A 27388-nucleotide genomic window follows, 5' to 3' on the forward strand; every position below is an offset into this window, starting at 1 on the left:
TAATGCTCGAGCGAGAGCCTTTCAACAGCCGCCCAACTAATCGGTGCCAAATTTTGTGTGTAGAGCTACATCCGATGGCGCCCGTCACGGAACAACGAGCGTCTCACGTCTCACGGCCACGCCGCGCCGTGCAGCCTACAACACCGCCGTGTCATAAACATATCAAACATGGCCGGCCTCCCGATATTAATGAGACAATGAGACATTAGCCCGCTACAAAATGCCTCCGCATTCGCGAATAATTAAATCGTAAAGTCCCCTCTACGCCGCCTACAGCGAATGTCTATTTACTCCTTTTTCATTCAACACAATAGCCGCTGCAATTCGACTCCCTTGGATCCGTTACGTCTCTTTAATAACAACAATTACACTGAAAAATATGCTTTAACACATCTCGATAGAGTATACTTTTGTGTTAACATGATAAATTTTATAAGGCGTATTCCACAGAGACTATTAATTTGAGCGCGACGAACCCCGCCTACCCAATATCGCGTTTACACACATGTTGAGTTGTATCGTCGTCTCGTTCGCTCCGCGCCGCTTATTAAAATTCCTCGCTCGGTAGCTGCGTCCCTCTCGGCCGGCGAGAGGAGAGGCGTTCCGCGGGCCGCGGTTTGCGCCCCAATGCTAGCGCGATTTTCACCGCGCTTCCACGCGAATCGTACGCGGCTATAGCGTTCGCACTGCCGAATTTGCAACACTGCCCGGCGACGGATCGGACCAGTTTGAATTTGGAGTTTTTTTTCTTTAGACAGTGCTGTGATACGTTTTGTGACTGCACTAATAGTGTTCGATTGACTGAAAAATAAACGTTGCGTGGACTGTATAATTAAATTACTGATGTGTACACTACAGTTAATTAACAAAGTAAATAATACACCTTGTCAATCGTGTATATGTGTACATTAACGTGAGTTCCTCATGTATTAATTACACGGACGAAAAAAATCGTATCGTTTTATAAACAATGCTGGCAATTTGCAATTACAAAACACTTACCGAATTTATAATTTAAACAATATACGATAATACGCGCCTTCTTCGTTTTAAATTAAACGAAAATAAAAAATAAATAACCCGAAATAAAAAAATGATTTGCTGATAAACCAAGGAGGTTGTAAATTGAAATGTCATTGATTAGATGAAATGAAGACGGCGCTCGAATGCGAGCGGGCCGAGACCGCCGACAGCGGCGGGAAGGGCCGGATATCGTTTAGCGTTGACTCGCTACTGGGCGGGAAGACCGACACGCCGTCTAAAGAGGCCAGCTTGAATGACGCAAGCAATGACGCGGAAAGCACTGACGCAGCTCAAGAGTCTGATGACAGCGACGTTGACATCGAGGATGTTGATTCCAACGCGGGAGATGACAGAGATGAGAGAGATGAAAGGGAGAACATCAATGAGGGCGAAGAGTTGGAGAGTAGGAGTGGAGTGGTGGTGCCGCAACCGTTGCTGCCGCGGCTGTATCAGGGCCCAGCGCCGCCGGCAGCGTGGCCTTTCGGAGCATTCCCATGGATGGCGCCCAACCCAATGTTCCGGACCGGTTCACCCAACAGTGAGTTTCTCAATATATTTACGTCAGAAATCAGTTAATGTTTTGTTGAAATCTACCAGCTAAATTAGACACTAAATATGGTAGAGTACTGATTAGTTTGCAGCACGTCTGCATTGTATACATTTTAAGACCGTTGAGGAGTTTAAAAGGTTTCAGAATTTAATCAAAAAGTAGATCGAATCCAAATTAGTGTTTCAATGTTTTTATTAATTCTGTTCATTTTAAGCACCTTTTTATAGTTTAAATACTTGATGATTTGGTACCGAAATGGTTTTTAGTAATTAATTTTAATATTCATTCCATATTTTTATTTATTGTAGTTACAAATTTCCTTCTACTTATGAATCGTATTTAAATAAAATTTAGAATTGTTTACATGTTACATAATATTAATTGCGCATTTTAATTCAAAATAAATATTATCCTTGATTTTAATTCTGTGGTAATTAACAATCACTACATAGTATAAAACAAAGTCGTTTTCTGTGTCCCTATGTGTGCTTAAATCTTTAAAACTACGCAACGGATTTTGATGCGGTTTTTTTAAAATAAATAGAGTGATTCAAGAGGAAGGTTAATATGTATAATAATAACATCCATTAAATAGTGGAGAAATACTGTTATTTTGTTATGTTATATCCGTGCGAAGCCAGTGCGGGCCGCTATGTTTTTATATACAACGTTCACAGTTTTTCTGTAGTGTATTTAGTATCAGCATTGCACCCGTGCGAAGCCGGGGCGGGTCGCTAGTAAAATTATAAAATTCTGAAAGGACAAATATTACCTAATTGTTATACTTTTGTACAACACATGTCCGCTTTAATTTTATTTATTATGCAATTAAATATAACATACCTATTGATTATAGATATGGCCGGAAAAGTACAATTCTTCTCCGGCATAATTTTTCTGTAAATAGCATACATACTTGAATTATAACAATGAAATTACATGTTATTTATAATCTACCGAATTTCGCACTACAAATTCATTTCAGTAACATAATGAACAAGGCTGAAACATGCGATGCAGTTTCGATCTTCGCACTAAAACAATTTTTATATGACTTACTTCTCTTCAAGCAGAATACAATCATGTATTTATAAAACAATGTATATAATTTATATATTATTATTTTAACAATATCATAGTATGTTAAGATTTAAAAAACTAAACTAAACTGTCATAATCTCGAAAACGAAACGATGAGGATATTATTTTTTTTGTACGAGAACGGGTAAGTGACCCCACTACATCTGATGGTAAGTGGAGTGGGCTCCAGTGGAATGTTGAATGACGAGAGATGATTACCCCTCGGCAGTCGACATTATGCGGGCCTATTGGAACCGGATATACACAGGCTGATGCCGGAACGCGACACATACGTGGGCCATTATGGCGGGTCTCAACGCCTTATGTTCGGTAGTCGCGATTCGGGGCGATATAAAATATATCCTATCACTAGCAATGCAAAAGCATAATATCGTTGGCTCACTATTACAAGGTCTTATGTTAATTGTTAATGATTTCTAATTTTCATGATAGTAAAAAATGAAAAAGTTTCATGGACAATAACTCTTTTTATTTATCATATCAAATATAACATGATTCTGAATCAATATACACTGAAAGAGATATGATCCACGAATTTTAATTTGACAAATTAAAAAAAATATTATCACAATGCAATGCACCACAAGGCACTTCAGATGTATAATTTAGGTTTAACGTCCAATTATTTAAATAAAAATAATTTCACGGGTATAATCCTGTATTTAAGTAATTACAATTAACAAAGCATCATCAGGATAATTATTTTTTTCGCACTCGGAATACATTTAATTAAAACCGCAGGCGCAATTATGAATAATTTGTCAGCTGTGATAATGCGAATCACGGTGTATTGAGACATATTTTAATATACATACACTTGTTTAACATGTAAATAGATAATCAGATGACAAATTAAATACATACAAACATTTTGTCCGGCTATTATGCCACGTTTACTTACCATGCGAGCTTTTCGTGGATAATGTGAGCAACAAAACAGAGTATTCACTGAATATATAATTTAAATACCACCATAACGCTCCTACTAGTACAAAACAATATCACAGCAGCGGGTCCAGGAATCCAATTCATGTACTTCTATCACCATTATTACATTACAATGTGCATTTCACAATCAAATTACTTCATTGTCGTTCCAAACTCCCGCTATATTATTTTACAAAGACATTCCATATTTAAACTACTATTAAAAACATACACCATAAACCACAGAGGTTGCAAGTCAATACATGAATACTCCTTGGACATCATAATGTAAACCGCTCTCAATAAAGAGGCTCAACCATATCCTTGATGGTTTCCACCAGTTGTTCATCGTGTTTGTGTCTATACCCCATTCGAAGGGTAGCCTTGGCTCTGTTTTAAAATCATAAATAATGTCGCACATTGTGAAAGGCAATAATTAGTTCAATCTCCAACTCATAAATGTTGACTGTTGAGTGTTATGATTTTGGCAACCATCATATTTAGTATTTTATTATTGCAGCCCAGCCTAGCGCGATGATCCTTCCTGCATCAATACTCCTACTTCGCCACCTTGACCATAATAATTACTGCCTTATGAGTGAAAAAAATAAATACTAATAAGGATACATCGGAATTACTAAATAATCATTAAAATACCAAATGCGATTGTTTGTGAAAATCATTGCAAAATTGTAACAAATTAACGCAGAACGGTTACATATAGGCTACCTTTTGTTCCGGTAATTAGCTTTTGTAGGAAATATTTGTATTTTTATTCTAATTTTCTATGTAGATGGCTACCATTGTACAGATGGCAGTATGAAGTATAGATAGATGAAGTATAGACTAGCAAGTACTTCGAGTAATTTATTGCGGAATAAATTCCAGATTTTTTATACACTAGCTAGTAGCGGCAATATTTTAATAATTCTACACATACGGCTCACAACAAGTCCTTTAAGCTTTAAAATTTACAGAAAACTTACTTTACAGAATAAAAATCGCTTACGGAAGATAACTTCAGCAAGTTTTCTTGCCAATCTAAACGCCGGTTTATAGCAGTAGACTACGTACCTACCACAAAGTGTGCGCAGTCTATTGTTAGTGTGCATCGTAACTTATCAATATGTGTATATCGAACAATTAATATTTTAAAATGTACATTTTATACTTGTAATAGTTGCATTTTTCTTTACAGCAATTAATTATTTATAGTTCAATTAATTCTTTATTTTACCCGACGTTGTACAGAAATTACCCTATGTTTGGTTTCTTATATTTTTTTTCTCACTCTAACACATTATACGTCAATTGGCACCTTAAAAGCCCTTTTCAGGAACTGATTCTTCTGATGCAATACGTCGGAAAAGGCTATTAGCTATAACACCAAAATAATTGTGACAAACATTCAGTGCTTATAATTATTTTTACTTAAACAATAGATACAATAAACGCATTCGTTCATTCATTCCTTGCATAGTAACAATACAAATTAGTTAGGGATATTACGTAACTAAATATGTAGTTGCATATTATTTGCTTATAAATTAAAATACAGATGGAGTCGTAAACCACAAAAAAATCTAAATGGAACTCATGTTTCGAGGGTTCTGCAGTCACACCACTTTTATAACAAGTTTTGAGACAATTTAAATGAAATTTAAATCCACTAGTTCTCTCAGTTCAAAGATAAAGCTCATTAAAAGGTGAACAGACATCCAGTTAGTGTAAAAACAAACAAATACGCATGTGTTTAGTTGATTTAAACTTAGTTTAATAGCTTTGGTACTCTGGCTTTGGAACCCTAAACGTCTTCAAGTCCAAACACATTTTACACCAATATTTTATATTATTATTTGGGCCACCAGATAGAATTTCCTATGGAATATATACTGGGTGACACACTATGTTCATATTCTAGAATTTTCTTGTACACACACACTCAGCCTTTTATCCCCAAAGGGGTGGGCAGAAACGCAACTAGTGCACCCACTTTTCCACCGTGTGTATTCCGTCCCATGATATGATACCGGGCCTATGGCCAGATTCCGGGTTGATACTGAATATAAACACTTAATATCACTGCCTAGCCTAGGTACCGAACCCGAGACCTCCAGTAATGCAGTAGTACCGGAATACAACGACGCCACTGAGGTCGAGTTTAGGTAGGTTATCTTTTTATCGAAGATATTTTCCTAGTTTTTTTCAAACATCTGGAACCTTCACATATTTTCCTAACACATTGGCTGCATTACAAGCGGACTACAAATAATTACTTAAAGAATTACCGCTCAGCTACAGTTTAAAGGTTAATTGAAGCATCGAACATATTGTAATTGCTTTTCATTAGTAATTCTTTTTATAATCAATTGTATAACATTTTTGCTCTATTTTGTCTACGTGAAAGTTCAAATCTCTTTAATTAAACGTAATCTAGATACAATACACAATCATCTGTAGTATTCAGTTAATAAAAAGGCTATTAATTCAGTATAACAAGTCATATGAGGAATTATTGAAAAAACATAAAAAATATATATTTTTGATTATATAATGTAGCCTCCTTTGTCTAGTATTAATGTATACCTAGATCATAGTATAGAAAGTCCTGGATTCGATTATCAAGACGACTATTACTGTGATTTGTCTAAGTAAATAAATTTTTTAGAATGTTTTATGAAACATAATCAGGCCATCGTAGCAATTGTAATTATGATTTATTGTCATCAGCTTAAATTATTCACCTAGTTTACATCTAGCACGAGTACTGACACTACACATTATAATACAATACATATTATATAAAATTATATTTTCTGGAGATTTCAGCTAAATTAATTTTAATATTATTCAAATAATACAATAATTATGAAGATATTATCTCGATTTATGCAGCAATTGCGACGAATATAAATATTAAGAATAATAGAAAAATGTTAAACAAAATAAATGAGATGCAAATGAATATTTTAATGCAGGTATTTTATAATCGCAAACATACAATAAACGTAATGAGTAAGATTTTATACAGTAATAAAATTTTATTACACTGTACATGTGAATAATTATAATTCTTAATGCCTGACAATATTCTTTTAAATAAATTGAAATATGTTCTGCGTGCCAAAATTCATTATATTCAACATTTTTCTTAAACTTCAGTTTTTCCTAAACTACAAAAAATTATGGAAAACATAACGCTTATAGATTAAAAACAATTAAACAAATACATTATCGACAACAGTTTTCGCGGATTTCAATATCATGTAAAGAAAAATAAAGGTGGCGCGACGCGATATAAATATGGAAAGTCATATCCTGAGTCTAGCGCTGGGTTGACACTCCCATATTTGTTATGTTTGCAATATGCTAGATTGTGAAAGGCTCTTGGGTAAGACCGGAAGGAAAGAAGTACCGATTAGCGAAAATAATGATACTTGGGTCTTTGAAAAATACGCTTACTATACGTAACATTAAACTATCACTTTACGTTTCTTTTTAAGAGATTGATATTATCTCGGTCAATCCGGCCCAGGTATAAATTCACATAATGTGTTAACAGTACGGTTCTACCGGTTTGCAAAATGAAATTAATCTACGTTTGGCAATGCTCAACTCAATATCATGAAATAAATTAACTGTTCCTATAAAATGATGAATTCTATGTTACTACATAGAATTCATCATTTTATAGGCCCGCACTAGGCCATCGTGGTGGACTAAGGCCTATTCCTTCTCAGTTGTAGAGAAGGCCCGTGCCTAGCAGTGGGACAGTATATAAGAGTTAGTATTATTTACTATGATGGTTTTCGTATTTCAAAAAAGATATATAGGTAATTTCAAATGTTTCTTCTCTATTAATAAAAGAAAATTCTATACATAATTAAATAATGAGTCATGTAGCGCCAATTTTTACAGATGCCTGAAATAAATAATTTTAATCCATTCTCTAAGACTTAAGGTACACTTCAGCTGCTGAAAACAAAAGCTAAGAAACCACGTGTAACTTAAGATCATTTTCAAAGATAAACATCAGACTTAAATTAAACTAAGTACACAAGTTATGTAAATTTTAATTTATATCCTACAAGAATAAAAAAAATACAAAGCCAGCTTTATTTAAACTTGATATTAGAATACAATTATTTTCACATGCTCGTTGGCCTATTATGTTGGTTTCATATTACTAGCTTTTGAAGCTTTTACGTGAAGAAGTTTTCCCGAAACAAAAAGTAGCCTATAGCACTCATTTGATTCCTAATAGTGAAACATTTTTCAAAATCGGTTGAGTAGTTTCTGCGATTAATACGTTCAAATAAACAAACAAATTATTCATCTTTATATTATCTTAGTATAGAATTGTTATTACTTAAAGTCACCCAATTTGTTCCTATTTACTTTGATGTACAGAATTACCTTACAAAGTCGAAATTGAAAGTAAGCCGGCGAGAGTCTTCAAGTCATAAATAAAAGCCGTATAGCACAGATGTTTGCAAACATCGTTAAGCCAAAAATTGTCAGGCGGCGCAACAAAGGTGGACGCGCGCCGATAGCGCCGTGTCACCGAACCAGAGACAAACGTCATTAATATAGACAAACGCTAGATGGCGTTGACAACACATCATTAATCAATACGATAATTTACAGAAGCGGACGTATTCCATACTTTGATTTCATAGTTATTGATATTGTATAGACGATAAATTAGTACTTTATATCTCTACCATTGTTTATGTAGAGGCGCAACTACTTTACCCGCGTATTTGGAGGTTTTTCCGTCCCAAAAACAAATGCTATCGCAATGTCGCCTATGTTCCAATATCAAACAAAAGGTACGTATATTTGAACAAAAGGTACGTATATTTTCGGGTCAATTAATCCTACATAGATATGCTCTTCCTGGAATAAAATATATTTCAGGAGTCAGTCAGGAGTTAAGCCGAGAAGTTTTTTATACGTGTGCACCCACTCTAGAGACACTTCGGGCTATGGGTATGTAGGTGTATGTAACAGGTGATGGCGTATTAATAAAAACTTGTGCTCTATAAAAAATACCCTCCAATTAAACACCATTAAAATCATCTTCAATTAATTCTCAATAGCCATAACCACAACATACTAAATTATTTATAATCAAAGGGCAAATTAGTAAATATTTAGTTTACAGAATAAGTCGCCATTTACTGATCAGGCCGGAATCATTTACCTGCTTTGACAAGAAAAATGATTGCCCTTAAAAAATCATCGCTAATGATATAACGGTCGATGTTTCGACGTCACACGTGACACCTACGTTAGACCGTATGGCTGCGGATTTATCATTTATCATATTTATAAATGCGGTTAGTTTGTTTCCTTAAAGTTGTTGAATGGATGATATTATCGAATGATTCTCTCATTCGTTATTTTTGGGTCGTGGAAATGAGAATTTAATTAAATTTGCTTAAAAATTTAATTCAAAATTTTGAAAAATAAAAAAAATAACGTTACAAGACGAAATTACAGCGCAGATATTTTTTTGAAAACAATGGATAGGTAACATTTTATCTACTATATAGAATTAACATTAGAATATTCTAGTACATAACAAATTGAAAAAAAGAACATTGTTCTTGATTTCCCATGTCTTATATACTCTGATGGTAATATAAGCACAGAAACGCAGCACGATTATGGGCAATAAATCGATAACGTAACCCGACGCGTGACCAAATTCGAATCGCTTACGGCAATTATTTGATTTGTGGCCGACCAATCGACAGTGTTTGATTTTGCCTATTGTATGTTACGTTTGCCGGTGGCATTGCTTCTTTAAACATTATGCATTGACAACATCTAAATACAGATTCTATATTATAAAACTTATCTGAATCCACGTGCGTACATATTATTTCGCTCTTAAATAGGCTTACTAAATTTATGGTGTTCAAATAAATTTGTTGTATTAGCAATAAGTTGAAGTAATTGTCAAGTAATCAACTGATATTAGACAGCCTAAGAGATAAAAATTAAGCAAACTAAAACTTTCTTTCCACTCAAATGTAGACCCATTAAGAACCCATCAATAACAAAGATTTTTTCATATTTCATGCACGACATTAAAATATAATCAACTTACGTAAATCACATTATATTTCCCAAATTCACCTACATCAAACATCTCACACCCTGTAAATAAAATTAATACTACTAAGAACGCACCCTGTATATCCGTTCGCATGATTTAGCAATACTTACATAAAAGGCGCAAATACAGCCTGTCCAAGCTATTAAGATTGTCTTGTCTAACTATTAAGTCTTTAGTCATAGTGTCAACGAATGCTATCTGCTGAAATTACGGCTATTTATTTTGTGCGAAATAAGTGATTATTTGCTTAATATTTACTACTAGCTGTGCTCGTGGCTTAGCCGCAAGGAAATAACAATGTATTATTAACCTAAACCTTTTTCAAGAATTGCACTATATTTTAGTAAAAAACGTACAAAAATCCGTTCAGTACATTTTGAGAAAATCGATCACATACAGACAGACAGCTTTCGGGGACTTTGTTTTATCACATGTATAGAAATTCTCTACTCATCCTTGGGTGACTTGAGTTGCGTATACTTGTTAGTCACAGCGACTATTCGACATGGTAGTATTTAACTATTGATAAAAAAATACAAGATTAATAAAAAAAAACGTTTACGAGTTAAATTAAAAAAAATCTCTGATTTCATCCATGGTCATTGAAAGATTAAAATGTACCGATTTAACTTCTAGCAGTTATGGCATCCCTAGTAAAGATCCTTTAATGTTGGCCAGTATAATCTTAGTATCGAAGGACCGTGACACTTGATGAAACCCTTCCACCCATTCGTTACCTCATTTATTTATGAATATAGGACAGCCAGTAGTTGTTACAATATTAGGTACATTATAAAGAGTTCCAAAAACATATGTAAAAGTAAAACCTGTTTAAGTAACACCTCATCAACCCCCAGCATTCATGTACTGTTTATACGCCATAGTAATGACAAAGCCGCCGTTATTGACATTTGTTAAAACTACTGACCATAATATACATAATGACATAATATTGTAATCATTTAATATTATTATAAGTTGCAAATTTCGCGTAAAAAAATAATATTAACAATAACTATAAACATATTATCTTGTAGTACCTAATTTCATATTTTTGAGTCGTAAACTTCTAAAAACTAATATTAATATCGATATTTACGTTACATAAGTAAATGTTTAAGTCGCCATGACCGTATCAAAATGGCAATCGATAGCACTCTTCTGTTTTATTGGTGGCCTTTACTCAAATAATTGGCACGAATCCGCGGTGTGGCGGGCTGATTGCGTTATCGCAATAAAATATAAATATGTCGAATGGCGGAACTATTACTAAACCGTTTATTACTTCTTTGATTAACTTTTTATTCCGTAGACAAATCGCAGAGGAATGAACAAATGTATTTTGAGCTTTATTTCTATTTTAAAATTAGCGATAGCTAACGCCGTGACCAAAATATTGTTATAGCTTGGCTCCTTTAAACGAGTAGCATACAAGAGTCGCTGTATGATATAATAAAGGATGCTCTACATCACATAATTCTATAGACTGTTGCCAAAACGTCTCACGTTGGTCGACAATATAACAGAAAAAAACATGCGCACAAAATAAATAAAAAACTTTATAGTCAAAAAGACATAAATAGCAAGAAATCATAATTAAAATTTTATTTGAATAATTTAAATGGATTATTTAGGTAACCAAAACGGACCTGCAGTACAGAGCACATGGACAATGGGGACGGGATTAGGCTGGAGAAGGAGAAGTGTAGCTAATATTCAAAAAAAGGAATTTTCTATTTTCCCGTAATTTTTTTACCAAACCATGTATTGAATTGTTTCATTTTTTTATCCATCAATCGAAAACTTCAGACATGTTTTCATGACGGACCAGCTCCTTGATGTCAACCATCCAAATACAACATTACAGAAACTGCAACCCAAAAAAAATCCCATAAACATTCCCCAGTATTAGATATCGCATCTCATAGAAGCAATAAGTAATATAGAGTTGCTCATTTTGTCTAGTAAGATCACTTTCGAATCAACCAGATACTATCACTAATCTTTAAAAAAATAAAAGAGTACAATGACCCAACATTTGAAGATAAAAATTGAATAAGCAAAGAGATTAACCTGAAACAATTTTGTGAGACTTGTATCCTGTCACTGCATTCACAAAGAAATGTGTCTTCTCACTTCCTATCTAGTTGCCAAGTATTTTTAAATTAGATTGAAATAAATAAAGCGAACTTACAGCCAATAGCTGTCTTTTTCTAGGATTCTGATCGAAAGAAAGAGATAAAAGCAACACAGTTGTCTCTTTCTAAAAGCCTACTCCGTTAGGATATGCTTACCGTGATTAAACGATTACACATCGATTAATCCCCTGGTATAATTAAATATTATTATAAAATACTTTATCTGAACAATGTCAGGAATTATATCAGAAACACGCGGCGCCTACATTTCAGCTTTTTTAATCTCCGGTCAGCTATAGATCGCCATATGTCGTGATGTTTTTGCACGTCGCAAGCTGCCGTAAATCACGGTGAAATGTCGGTATAACGAGCTAGCAACGGGAATTTTTATGATGGATAGGAAATAGATATAGAATTATATAATTAGACCGCAGTTTAACGGTTTAAGACGAAGTTAGTCAATCGCGAGAAGATGAGTTTGCGTGATAGACTTTATGGGGATTATATTGCTTTAAATTTTTGCAAAAATTCCATTATTTAATTTTGTAGTTGATGTGGATACATTTTAATGCTGTCAACTAAAAACGATTAACAAAAAACAACTGAAAGATTACTAGGTATTCGTTTTGTAATTAATAATCATAAAGCGTACTTGTAATTCACCAGAATCTAAACCGAAATCGAAAATTTTTATTCCTTTGCCACTATGGAAAAATTATGATAGCATTGATACTCAATGCTACTAATACAAACCACGTTGCACTTGTAATGTTTAAACAAATTAAGGCGATAATTACGTAGTTAGTGAGCAAGTAAAATAATTAATAATCATGGATATTTCTGCCTTTAAAATTTCGTCATATTAAATTTTAAAGGCCGAAATATCCATGATTATTAATTATTTTACGTTTTTCTTCAACTGCGAGAACTAATCACTAACTAGACGTGAATTTAAATTCTTTACTTGCCAATACTTGTTTAGTTACCCAGATTAAAGCCGAAACAAAATGTATGAAAATGGACCTTGAGCTACCACCTTAATGGTGGATATTTATTAATAGTTTGTAGGGATTTGCACACGGAAGACTCAATAAAAAATTTCAATCATCGACGAAACATTTTTTGTTATTGTAGGAAGCCATATTTATTGTTCAACTCTTTTTTAGGTTTCTGCCATAACCAAAGCATTAAATAATCGGTTCATCACCATCGCATACAAAAATACACTCAATATCTATATATTTTCTCTTATTTCCCTAGCTTGCCCTTAACATGTTGAATTGATTCCACTTAGAAAAATTCTACATCTTGATTGCGGAAACCATGGCTGCCGCGGCTGTAACATTTTCTGAACTTAATGTTCTACATACTTCTACTATTGGCACTAAAACAATTTTCTTATATGGACAAGTTATTTGCTGTTACACGAATGTAGACTAATTTCAATACATTTTCCTAGTTGGGACGAAACTATGTTTTATAAAACACTGTGTAACACCAATGGCATTGGTAATTTACATTCTCTAGAAAGTCAGCGGTTCTGTCACTACGTTCTAGGTGAAAACGAGCGAAAGACGAGAGATGATTACCCCTCAACAGTCAACACAATTATGCCGGCCTGTTGGACCCGGATATATACTGTGTGATCCCGGAACGCGACACACTGACGTGGGCCACTATGGCGGGTTTTAATACCTTGTGAGCGATGGTTACTATCCGAGCGGATATAAACAAGAGCAAATGCATGTTATATTGATCTAGAACATTTTTGGAAATATCACTATACTATATGCGGTGATCACATTAAGTCATTAGGCAATATTTTGTAAGAATTTGAAGCTGTTAGAATTATTATCCTTAAAGTTTGTTTATCGTAGGGCTAATAGCTATGAATTTATTACCAGATGAACACTAAATACTACTGATGAAGTAAGGCGGCTCTCATACTACTCTACTTATCCATTTCAAGATACGGAATTTACTGTTTTACAGCCTCGGCTCGATAACTTTGAAGCACTGAACAAAATAGATGAATCTATGGGTAGTCATGGTAAGTAATGTGTTGTAGTGATCCAAGATATTTCCGTCCCATGATGTGATAGAGTCACCACACCATATGGAGCACAAATGAATTCTGTAACAAAACAAGTCTATAAAAAAAATATAAAGTTGATATATTAATATATCGTAAAAACACTGCCATTAAAGTAAAGCGATACGTAACTACAATTATAAACGATTTTAAAACTATATCCAAATGACATCTGGTATAGGAATTATTTTTTGCACCATTATTTACTATTAACATATATAAAATGCTCAAACTACTTTAATAAAATCGATTCGCAGACGTTTAAGTAATTAAATCTATTAAGATATAATTGATTCGAAATAAGTAACGGTTTCTCGACTTTTAAACGTTAACACAAATTGCTGTAACAGATATAATATGTAGCAATTACCGATGCAATGAAAACCTTTTAAGAATATTGTATATTTTACTGCGATTATTTATTTAACTTTAATTTTATATAATCGGTTAATTTAAAACTTACTTTTCGCATGGCCATGAAGGTTGAAGTCTTCGAAAAGGCCGAAAAAAAATTTATCGCAAAAATAATATGCCCATGGCGGTCGTTCGCGTAAACATAAGAAACCATAATTTAACTTTAACGAACAGATGTCTTAGATAGCTTCTAGTTAAATATGTTATTATCTGCCATCACTCTGTGGGGCCTAGAGAATGACATTATGCTAAAAATGGAAATACAATACATATACGTGTACGCTAAAAACTCGAAAGTGCCCTAATTGAGACGTCTTGTACGTAATTATTCCTATTTCTCCAACTTTAATATCTTTATTCTCATTAGTTGTTAGGGCACTTGACAAATATGCTGCAGGACAATAATTAAACACAATAAATTTAACGTAACCTCTTTAGAAGAAAATAACTTTGTTCAACTTTAAAATATAGTGTCGTAAAGATACCATCATATAAAACATTTAATCAAGGTATCGCGGAAACAAAAATAATGTAAAATATAGACAGATATTATTGTAAGTTTAATTTTTGGACGACCAACACCTCAGTCTGTCTCGTGACCATGAAGGCTGCAAAGTCTTCGAAACGTCGGGAAAAATCATTATATAAAAAAACCGCGATAAAATCCGCATAATAGTTTTTATTTCAATGTCTAACATTAACGTAAACATAAGAAATCATTATGCATCACGTAATTGCTGTCAACTTATTGCCAAGAAACTTTTTATGAAAAACATACGCATTAAAATTATCCTGTCTCCGTTGAATTGGAGCACCTGAAAACCAAGAATTGACGAATTAAATTTTAAAATATTGTTTTTTATAATGCTTAATATTTGCTTGTAATTTTGAATATATCCCTCGTACCACAAGATTTTTTATAACTTAAAATTTTAGGCTGCGTCAACTTAATAGTTAAATGACTGGATAGTAAAAACAGCCACCCACAAGCCTATTTCTTTCCATAAAAGGAACGCACACACAATTGCACTGGCATTCTAAATGTATATGGACAGTGATGATCAGGTGATCTCGTAACTCATTTGCCATCCTATTGCTATTTTAATTAGTTGGTGGCAAGTCGTGAGACGCCCTTCACACGAACACCATGCGTTTGTACCATTTATGATAAAATTCATCAATTGTTTATTTAAGAATAGCTGTTACTCGCGGCATCGCCTGCGTGAATTTTCATTTCGGAATAAAAGTCCCACTTTATAATATTTTACCAGGATAAAAACTAGAACAATTACTCATTGATTTTATATTTTTAGTACCTTATAATTTTCTTTCCTACCTCCGTTTATTATGTTTTAGATTTGAATTCAATATGTTGTAAGTGGTAAATGCTGTGTTCACCTGTTAGTAGCACACATATCAGATGCTGTACCTTATTGCTTTTTTTAATATTGATTGATGTAATATGAAGTGCTGTTAGTGTACCTTATTACAAATAAATAAATAGAACACTTAGGGATAATGTAGCTTCATAGTTAGGAAAAATCTTAATCGGTTTAATAGTTCCTGAGATTAACGCGTTCAAACAAACTCTTCAGCATATATTACTATACATAAAATGGCTGACGGTAAGCCTAAATTAAATTCAATTTATAGCTTGGTTTACTTAATAGCTGCTGATATGACAGTGACGAGCTGTCATCGTGCATGTGGGAAGGCTGTAAAGTTTGAACACCTGGCTATATCGATCTTCTTGCAAAATCATGTTCAACTCAAAATAGGCGAAAGGACAAGCGGCGATTGAAAACCTTAGAACTTTTTAGTCGTTAAGATACGGATTACAACTTTCCCTCAGATAGTATTTAACTGTAGAATCAATCACACCAACAAATATTAATATAGCGACACTCTAACATATAAAAATAAAGTAACTCGGGAGTATACAGTAACTGACCAGGCAAAGTCGAACACTAGCTCAGACATTGTGAGTAAAACATATCCTAGTATTCGCTTATATACCAAGAAATACTGTATATAAGTACCAATGTGCATATTATTCTATTTATGAAAGTTAAATGTAGTTAAAAATGTTCTGGAATATTCTATATAACAATCTCTTTTTATCCCCAGGTATGTTTATTTGTAAGTATTGAATTTTAATTATTTAAAATCTACATTAAGGCCTTCCTTCGAGTAAACGGCCTTGAGTATTTGTCCCATATATTTATGTTATAAAGTTACGACGGGAATATTAAAGATTTAAGAATTATTTCATTCACACAATGAATTTTAGTTTTTTTTTTTTTGAAAATTTACACTTCCAGAATATTTCTTATTAAATAGTCTAACTAATAGTGTTGATTGCAAATTAAAATTATGTGTAGTTTATGAGATGCACAGATCAATATTCTTAATGTCATTATTATTATGAAATAAATGAAAGCAAAATAAAGATAATATATTATAGAAATATAATGTTTGATATTTTATAATATTATGTACTTATTTAAATTGTGAAGCGGTGGCTTCTAAAAATACTGTTAGCGCGCCGTTATGGTCGGAGCACCGCCTTAAGAAAACTAACATTTTCCCCTGCAATTTAAGCTACTTTTTAACTCCACTCTGTGTTTTTCTTCCTAAATACTTAAAAAAGGAATAATAATAAAAAATATTCTTCTTCTAACATACACTGTTCCGCTGCCGGGCACGGACCTCGTCTATTACTGAGAGGGTTTAAGCCTTAGCCCACCACGCTGGCCTAGTGTGGGTTGGTAGACTTCACATAATCGCGATTTTTACATGGAGAAATCAAAGGTATGCAGCTGTGTACACAATAAATGAAGCTTTAAAAGTTAGAGGTGAGGGCCTTGAGTTTTGAACCTACGAACTATGTGTTGGCAGTCCGTTCAAGCACTGAGACAAAAGTCTTAAAAAAAGACAAAATCTTCATTAACAGAATTCCTTAAGATCCTACAATTTACGCAAAAAAATTGTAATTACCATATATTTCTCTTTAAGGCCGGAAAAAAAATCACTAGTATTTTTACAAACCTGTGAAAATTGAAAGATAAGAAACCCATATTAAATATGTAAATAAATGTCCCCAAGACTACTTCCCCAACACTATCAAGAATCACAGACTAAACAACTATTTATTTATGCCAAGAATATCAACATACCTTCCTCGGCACGTACCTACTCATTTTATTTCTTCGTTCTCGCCTACAAAGTCTTTATGTTTCGTTTATCATACCATAACCTTATATTACGCATAATTTAATTTCACTATTCAAAGATAACGAGGTGGCCAATCGCAAATAGTTAAACAAAACGCATTCGAATATGTCGTCTCGTTACTTTTATGTGGGTGTCCTGCAGAGGCAGTTTTTTCACCGTATCACTGGACGCGCCGTCTCAACGGCTGGCCAACTATTCATATCAATTTTATATGGCGGACAGGCGTTACGTCGACCACTGGACCTTGCCAATTAAGTATAACAGTTAAAGTTAATAAATTTCAACAAAAAAAGGCCCATGTTTCCGCATACGGATAAATATTACCGTATTTATTGCTGTGGCGAAGCATTAAGGAGTCCTTAACACTTGACTGCAATGGCGACCGAAAAACGTTGGGCGCGGAACGCGAATTGTGCCCAAAAGCGTCTCAGCGACGACGATATTAAATAAATAATTACACATTTGTCAGATACAGCTAAAAAGCGAAATGTTCGCGACGGACTGGTTGCCATATTTGGCGGGTGCGGCTGGGCTGCGGCCGCGCCGGCGTGCGGGGCAGGTGAGCGCCAATTACCGGACAGCGCAAAAAGCGCACGGACAAATTGTGAAATTGTACCGTCGCTCGGAACGCTTGCCCAATGCTTTGACGGAGATACGTTGACCTATTTCAACGATGGACGCCATTTTTGTTGCAAAATTCATTGATGTGTGCTGATTTATTCATCTGGGACCTACAGACAGATGCTGAAATCGATTAGCGTCAATAATATTTTATTCATATTGGCAAGTTGGCCAAACTTTTGAGCAAACATTGTAAATACTCTTGTCTATTCAGCATGCAGTGTGAACATACATTGCACGAGCGATTTAAAATTTGTTTTGAAGTAATCAGGCGTGACGTCTGTGAAACTTTTGAGACGAGACTAACAGTGACTAAGCATGATAATTGTATTGTTATTCAATATTCAAATATAACACACACACACCTCTGACTTTTCTAAAATCATGTGTAAATTCTTTGTGAATTTATCGTTCGTTTTAACGGTGAAGGAAAACATCGTGAGGAAACCTGCACATCTGAGAAGTTCTCTATAGGAATTTCGAAGGTGTGTGAAGTCTACCAATCAGCACTTGGCCAGCGTGGTGGACTAAGGCCTAATCCCTCCCAGTAGTAGAGTAGAGGAGGCCCGTGCTCAGCAGTGGGCAAGTATATAATACAGGGCTGATATTATTATTCAAATATAACAATTTGTCATATACTATACTATACACATAGTTTATCTATACTAATATTACAAAGAGAAAACGTTTGTGAATTTGTAAACTAATCTCTGGAACTTCTCAACTGATTTTTAAAATTCTTTCACTAATAAGAAGTTATATTACTCTTAATACTATAGGCTATTTTATATCCTGCAAAAATATTAAGCTCGAATAAAAACACATAGACGAAACAGCGTGCGAAACCTAGTTGTTTTTTTAAATTTGCTTACATTGACAGTTAAACCAAACATATCAGCTACTTAATTAATGATCAATAACGTATCAATATCGGACTACAGGTATTAATTGATCACTGAGGGACCTTAATCGGACCCGATGATGTACTAGTATGATATGTCACCAGTTCATCTTTTTTATCCATCATATATGACTTTCCACTGTATAAGCTTGCTATGCTAGAAAATGTAACAAACATAGCCACTTAAAATTTTGTATGATGCATTATGGTATACAAGCAAAAGTTCATACGAACTCAATATCCAAATATTTTTTTAACTATTAAACATAAAAACAATTATCGAACGTAATTTACTCTCGAGTAAAGTGAAGCGCCGAGAATTATTGGTAGCAATTCCGAGAATATTTTTTATGTCTTAATTATCTTTCATATGAGTGATCGTAAAAGCACTCCGGCACCCTACACCGGTCCGCGAGCCGCTTATTAACAAACAATAATCCGATAATAAATTATTATTAATATTTCCAGAACAATTTCAAGGCGTAGTTATTTAATTGCGTTTGGGATGGCAAATTCCAAGGCTGACTAGGTATTTGTTATATGTAAGAGAGATAATGTCATGGAATGAAGAGAGCTGTCCGTTTACCTTACGTTACTTCATTCAACACTTATTAGAAAGCTATAGTTATAGTAAATATATCCTATATATTATATTATGGTAGCTTCTGACAAAACTGAACAGCCATAATAAAACACGTGAAAAAAAAAACAAGAATGTTAAGAACAAGGTTCCTAATTTTGTATTCGGTTACAATGTCATTATCTGCTTATTATCCATACTAGCTTTTGCTCGCGGCTCCACCCGCGTTAGAAAGTTTTTTCCGCGATAATGTTTTCCGGAATAAAAGTCCTGCTATATTTTCCAGGGATGGAATGTAGCCTATGTCCTTCCCAAGGTCTCAAACTGTCTCCATACCAAATTTCATCGCAATCCGTTGAGTAGTTTTTGTGTTTATCGCCTTCAGACAGGCAGACAGATGCGGCGAGGAACTTTTTTTTTATAATACTCGTATATTTTTTAAGAACTTTTTAAAGGAAAACAATTCCGTCATACATATATGTTGCAATTTAAACTTTTACTCAACGAACGCAACGAATCTCTCAAATAAATAATTTTCTTCCTGTTTCTGCATTTTTTTATGGGTGCTCCGCTCTTATTCATCATAACGTTTGTTATATAGCCTATAACATTCCTCGATAAATGGGCTATCCAACACTAAAAGATTTTTTCAAATCGAACCAGTAGTTCTTGAGATTAGCGCGTTCAAACAAACTCTTCAGCATTATATAATAGTGTATAGATTAGTTCTACAGTATCCACTCCTCGGTTGAATTGTAGCCAGGTTAGTTCAAGAAAAATTACCAACTCTGACCACAAGTAATTTTCAACCCACTATGTTCGCTACCAACTAACCGTAACAACGGTATAATAAAATATAATTTCAACAATGTGAGGGAAAGTTTTTAGCAAATTTTCTTGTACTACAATGTAATTAGCAACAGTTATCTATCGTCTAACAGTTTTTGCAGGTCCTCGACTTGGTCTGAAAGTGTCTCCACCAGTAATTAGAGGCAGACGCTATCGGACTCAAGCTGAGCGCATTCAATTCAACATTATGCAAGCAACATTCATTAGCTTTTTACAACCGCTCCATTCTTAATGTTGATTGAGGACCACGCAGACATGTTTTCATTTTGTTATGTTGGTACCTATCGTTAATTACTTTACAATGCTACCACAACAATAAAAATATTTAAAGGTTCTTCCATACGGTCGATGAAGTGTGAACCTTTTTTCATTTCAATTCGTCTGACATTTAGTATTAGCGCTGGTGGGTTTTTAATTATTCCATTAAAACGTTGTTAGTTTTTTCGTATTTAATCCTTTAAGGGATGGACGTTTGTTAATTTCGTTTGGAATTGCCCTATCTGTCGTAATTATAGGTTTTAGTGCATCTTTTTCCAACAGTTTAGCTTCATATTGGGCTTAACAAGTTTTTCTTTCTAATTAATGTGCTATTTTTAATTGTAAATGCAGTCTTTGTTTTGCTGTCATTATTTGATAAGTAGAATGTCGTTAACCATTTCTCGAGTTGTCTTTTGCTTGTATCAATGTACCAAACAACTGAATAAATTCTTCAATCATTGTAATATTATGATGAAATGAAACAGAATACCGTAGATTACGAATTACATTATGTATTTCGCGATTTCAGGTGTCTAACGTACTAACCCTTATTGATGTGGTAATAAGCTCTAATATATTCTTCGATGTCGAGAAATTTTACATATTTTTAAAGAGAAATTTAAACAATGTATGCCACTATTCATGCCACCATCCATCATGATTACAAAAACACCTTGTAAATACCTATTATATGAGTTAATATTTATTGATGCAGCTAGGATTACCGTAATTATTTAAAATGAACCCATCCTGAGGAAATCTATGCGTCTAAAGGTTCTAAGAATTCAAAGGTATTTGAAGATTGGCTACACGCTGTGGTATATAAAAGGTTTACTCTTAAAACTACTGAGAAGAGGAGACCCGTGCCTACTAGGTAATCGAATATGGACTGTATTTATTATGTAAAAACAAATTTATCATTAATTAAGTTGTTATCGATCTATACTATCCATCACTAATTTGATACATATTCATGTCATTCTCAGTATTAAAACGTTATATACAATTCTATAAATATTGATATCACGAGTGGAAATCTGTTAAATGAAAAAATATACTCGATCCTACAAACATTTTTTTTTATAATGGCAATTGTTGTATATGATACCTATTTCAAGTTAGGCTACAAACATTTAATACAACTATAGCTAAAATGCCGCCAATCTAGACCCCCAACAGATAATAAAATTATTTAGATTCTTTTTTCAAATCGAAAGTTTTGTTTTATTTTTTTATTCCTAGTTCAAATTTAAAATTGATAAAATAGTTTTCCAAAGCGTTCCTAATTAGTTTTATTATGAAAAAAAACTACAAATGTTAAACACGCGATTATTTCCCATTAATTAAAAATTAATTAATACCTATTCTAGTTCATTTACGCCCATATAAGGACCCGCGATCGATCAGAGCACCTTATCACGAAGCAACGATTAGCAAACAAACGGTATAATTATGTTAAATATCGTTCATATCTCTTACCTTCGTGGAAATATTTTATACGTGGTATACATAGCGATATTATTCATTAATTGCTAACAGATTTCTCGACAAATGTTATTGGGACGGTGCGAAATTAGATATTTTACCAAATGTTTTGATAGAGATTTCTTTGTCCCGTCGACTTTTTGGAGCCACTCGTGTAACATGTTGGTCAAATGTATATATAATTGCCTACAATTATTGCTAGTAATAATAGCTTCACCTAAATGAGGCTTGATGTCTATGATCATGATGAATTAATTTACTATTGACCAATCAGAGATGTCGCAATGGTCGTCAAAATTATGCCCGTCCGTTTTCCTGGATGCTCATCCGCCGATATTCCAGGACTAACTGGAACTATGACGACATCATGTTTTCCACAATGCAAAAGCTGGTATCGGTGCATAGGTAAAAAATATTTCCTCTACTGAGAAATGTTACTAAGGTTTTTAGTAGAGGTAACTTGCCAACTTTATTGAAATAGACTGTTCTGTTAATCTATTCTAATAGATAAAGCTGGAGATTTCGTTTGTTTGTTTGAACGCGTTAATCTCAGGCACTACTATACCGATATTTTTTTCACTGATAGGAAGCTCCATTACTCTTCAGTGCTATAGGCTATTTTTTATGTCGGGAAAAACTTTTTCACGGGGATGGAGCCGCGAGCAAATCACGTGAATTTATAAAATGAAAATTCCCTTATTATACTTGTTACCTATAAATTATTCTGCATAAATTATGATGCATAGCGCCACACAGATGTTTCCAGAAAACTGGGAAACTAGTTCGTGTAAAAAAAATAATAGTAAGTATTGAGACACTTTCGGGAATTTTTAGCGGTTGTTATAAAAATAGGTAAATAGTTTAATCGAATACGCAGTATTGCAACTTGTCATCTATAAACATTACTTACGAAGTATTATTGAGTACTTCATAAAACGAATGGACAGATATGAAACTTATCACAAACGTATTGCATAACAGTTTTTTTTTACGAAGTACATACAAAACATTCAAATCAAAAACGCAAATGCTATGGAGACCTAATACATAGTTTAACGTATTAATGTAATTTTTACCTACATAAATCTCACTTGCTAAACTAACCGCAACTTTTACACAATACCTAACGTTACAATTTGCCTGCAACATACAGAAAAAGTCTAAATGTGAATAGTGAAGCATCAGTAATGGTCATTTAGCGGAAAATAGACGGAGATTTCATGATGCAGTTAATTGCTTACTCGTGTCAGTAATTTTCAACCGCTTTATAATTGGCTGAAACCACGAACGCGAAGATATATTCGGAATTTCTAACGTAGTCACTCAGTTTCTTATCGTTTATACTTTAATATGTATTAAGCTGTCATGTCAAAACGGTTTTGTTGCTTTCGTAAATGCTGTATACATTGTATTTATTAATAATATTTAAAAATACACGAAGAGTTATACGTTTTTACATAGGACAACGGTTATCGTTATAAAAAAAAAGTTTAAAGAGAAAACAAAACTCTTTACATAATATTATGGCATACTGTATTGTATTTCCCTAGCTTTACGCATGAAAAAAAAAAACAATATAACCCGATATAATTAATAATAGGTTTTGCCTATAATTTCGTTCGCATCAATTCGTTCCCGGAATAGTAGGTACTCATGGATACTATATTTTCCTGTTGGAGAAAAATATTTAGAATGAGATACATATTATCGGAAATCATTTCAAACTACCTAATTGTTCATAATTTTAATATGATTTGAACTCATTATTATTGACTGTCATAATAATTAATTAATATTAGTATAATATAATCTTTTCTTACACTTCTATGAAATTAACAGATGCTGAAGTTCGTAAAACAATTACTGATAATTTCTTATAGTATTATCTGCAACAAACTTATGGCGTCTGCGTAGTTCCTTAGATAAAAGACAGGCGTTTAGGCCAATTATTAATTTATAAATACTATCAAAACATAATAATTAATTCGGTGTCATGTCAAGGATTGTACTATAATAGTTATCAGACATATTAAAATAATTGTTCACTTAAATTAAAATGTGCTAATCGGCTCATTAGCTTCATTGTACAGTTTTCAAGTCACAATAGGATCAATTATTGATTGACGACTGTTTTTAATTACAAGTACCATTTTAATAAAGAATGTTGTCTTTAACAGCTCTGGCTATGCTATGCTATGTTTATGGCAATTATATTCAATGTGTTTATTTAAATTGATTTAAAACATAATTACATTTCGATCCAGGTAATCATAATCTGTAAAAAAAGCGACGATAGCCTAGTTGGGTATGGAACGGTCTGCCGAGACGAATGTCCGCAGGTTCAAATCCCAAGGGCACATACCTCTGACTTTTCTAAAAATCATGTGTGTATTCTTTGTGAATTTATCGTTCGCTTTAACGGTGAAGGAAAACATCGTGAGGAAACCTGCACATCTGAGAAGTTCCTCTGTAGGAATTTTGAAGGTATGTGAAGTCTACCAATCCGCACTAGGCCAGCGTGGTGGACTAAGGCCTAATCCCTCTCAGTAGTAGAGGAGGCCCGTGCTCAGCAGTGGGCAAGTATATAATACAGGGCTGATATTATTATTATTATAATCATAATCTGTAATTATAGTTATGAAATGGTGCGTCTATCTGAATTGTTTTAGCTGGTCCCACACTAAATAGAGATATCGACAGCTAATTTAAAACGTAAGTTACCACGCACAGATAAATAACGAATCGTGTTTTCCAAAGTAAATGCAAATTAAATGCTTTCTTTTAACATTAAATCCATTGCATCCATTAAATGATGGTTAGTTATAAAATATTCTCGCAAGAAGCTTCCTTTACATCGCTACTCAACATTGTAAGAACTAAGACCCTACATTACAAATAAAAGTAAAAACAAACTGAAGCAAGAATGCACGAAGTAATTTATTCAACAACAACAAAGATTACAAACAATCCAATTAAATTGCAACATTGACAACTAAATCCTATTAAAGTAGCCCAAACGGCTCGCTTAATTGGCGGCCATTACGTAAAATGCTCTATGGTCTGTCATCGCTGCACAAAATGGCGAGTGCAGTGGCGCGCGCGGGAATATAAATACATTTAGAGATGGATATTATATCTTCATTAACGTTCGGTGGTGCATTGATACGTCGGCAGGTGGGGGCCCCTATTGAAATTGTTGTGTTTTATCACCGATACGTGAAAGGATAGGCATTTGCGGGGATTGCCTTTGCCTTATTGGATTGTCTATGGTTGTATGTGTTTATTCAATCGGAGCCAATGGTCGTTGTTCGAGAAAGTCGGTTGAGATGTTTATGTCAATATTTCATAGAGGCTAATAATATTTTTCCACTCGATAGCATATTACATCGATACGGCACAGTTTTTATTTCGAATTATATTCAGCTAGGCGAAGATGATCGATTGATCCTGAAGTCTTGCATTGACTTACTTTCACTGATATCTCGATAGTGTGTAATTATCATACAAAGTTTAATATAATTTATGAAAATACATATTGTTGACTAATTTAAAGACTTAATAATAAAAGCAGACTTCTGCTGAAAAAACAAATTGTGTGATGACTAGCGATGTTTTTTTTTCCATTTGATAAATAATTATTCGAGTTCAATGACACTTAATAAAAACAAAGCTTAATTTCTAATTATAATAGCGTGATATAAATCGGGCCCTTTAACTACACTTTGTTTGTTAATAGAGGTCCTGATGGTAATAACTCAAGGTCAATAAAGCAATATACATGCGTCTTAACATTGAAGAAAGGAAATTGAAATATTAACATATGAATTGATTTAATTAACCAAATGGAGCGGATTTAAATATTTAATTAGCCTTAATTTAATTTGAGTTTCTATGTCGTAAGGAAATGACCAAGACAAAAACAAGGATTTCCTAGAATTCTTCTCCATAATCTATACTTATATATAAAGCTGAAGAGTTTTGTTTGTGTGTTTATTTGAACGCGCTAATCTCAGAAAGTACTCGTTTGAATTGAATACTTATTTTAGTATTGAATAGTCCATTTATCGCGAAAGGCTATAAGCTATATACAGCACGCTATGACCAATAAGAGCGAAGCATAAATGAAAAATGGTTAAAAACAGGAAAAAAAATTGTTTTTGGGAGCTTCCGTTAGTGCATTGGGTAAAAGTCTTTTAACCGTGCGAAGCTGCGAGCAAAAGCTAGTCATAAAGTTGGAAAGTTAGTTTATAATTTTTTTAAAGAGCCAATATCGGGAATTCTCTTCGCTTTCACTAATACATTGCCCCTTGATGCATGCTACATACTATGTTTCACTCAGTGGACGTTGATGGAACCAAACACTATATTGCGCGCACTGCACACATTACTTGCGCCGCACCATACTACGTAATAATTAGCGGAATCTTTCGCTGGACATATTATAACTAACCTACACTACACTTTACTAGATTGTAGCTCCCTCGCAGTCGAGGGTACGTCAAGCTAGGTATATTTCTGACACCAAGCAAAAGTATGAATGCATATTGCATTATGTGTGTGTATGCAGTGAAAATTGAGATTTTGGGAAGAAGTAAGATGAGCACCCAGGACCAGGACAAGAAAAAAATCGCCATGTTATGGTAAAATTTGGGTCTTATTTCTTGTACTGAACTTAACTTTAAAACGAAAAAGTATACGTTGCGCCTTCAAGCAAGTATTTTTATTTTACTAGTCAGACTGTACGCTGGTTTATTTAATATTACGTTCCATCTAAGACCGAAACCTTACTGAACTGTTGACGTAGTAGGCCCCACCATAAAAACTTGCAAAAATGACCAACTATTAACAATACCATCACAGCCATTAGCCGGATAATATAGACACAGATTCCACTCCGTTTGAATATTAAAAGCGCAGATTCAGTGAACTGCATAATAACGCCGTAGTGAGCCATTGTGCCGCTTCCGCCTGCCAATAACCCATTAACTGGCAAATCGATCGGGTGAATCAAATTTTAATTATATTTGAACGGATTTTGGGTTAATGTTTTATTTTTGTTGAATATTTATATTCAAGACTTTGTTTTGA

At 33.7% G+C, this 27388-nt stretch overlaps 1 protein-coding gene across 1 annotated transcript in view; it reads left to right on the forward strand.

Annotated features, from left to right (window-relative positions):
• Positions 1 to 590: 590 nt before the first annotated feature.
• Positions 591 to 27388, forward strand: part of LOC115442837 (muscle segmentation homeobox) — a 30800-nt gene continuing 4002 nt past the window's right edge. Inside the window, exon 1 of the mRNA XM_030168012.2 lies at positions 591 to 1561. Coding sequence (XP_030023872.2) covers positions 1150 to 1561 — 412 coding nt within the window. The 5' untranslated portion in view covers positions 591 to 1149. The remainder of the gene's footprint in view (positions 1562 to 27388) is intronic.

The sequence above is a fragment of the Manduca sexta genome, chromosome 18 (genome assembly GCF_014839805.1).
Source record: "Manduca sexta isolate Smith_Timp_Sample1 chromosome 18, JHU_Msex_v1.0, whole genome shotgun sequence".
Lineage (NCBI taxonomy): Eukaryota > Metazoa > Arthropoda > Insecta > Lepidoptera > Sphingidae > Manduca > Manduca sexta.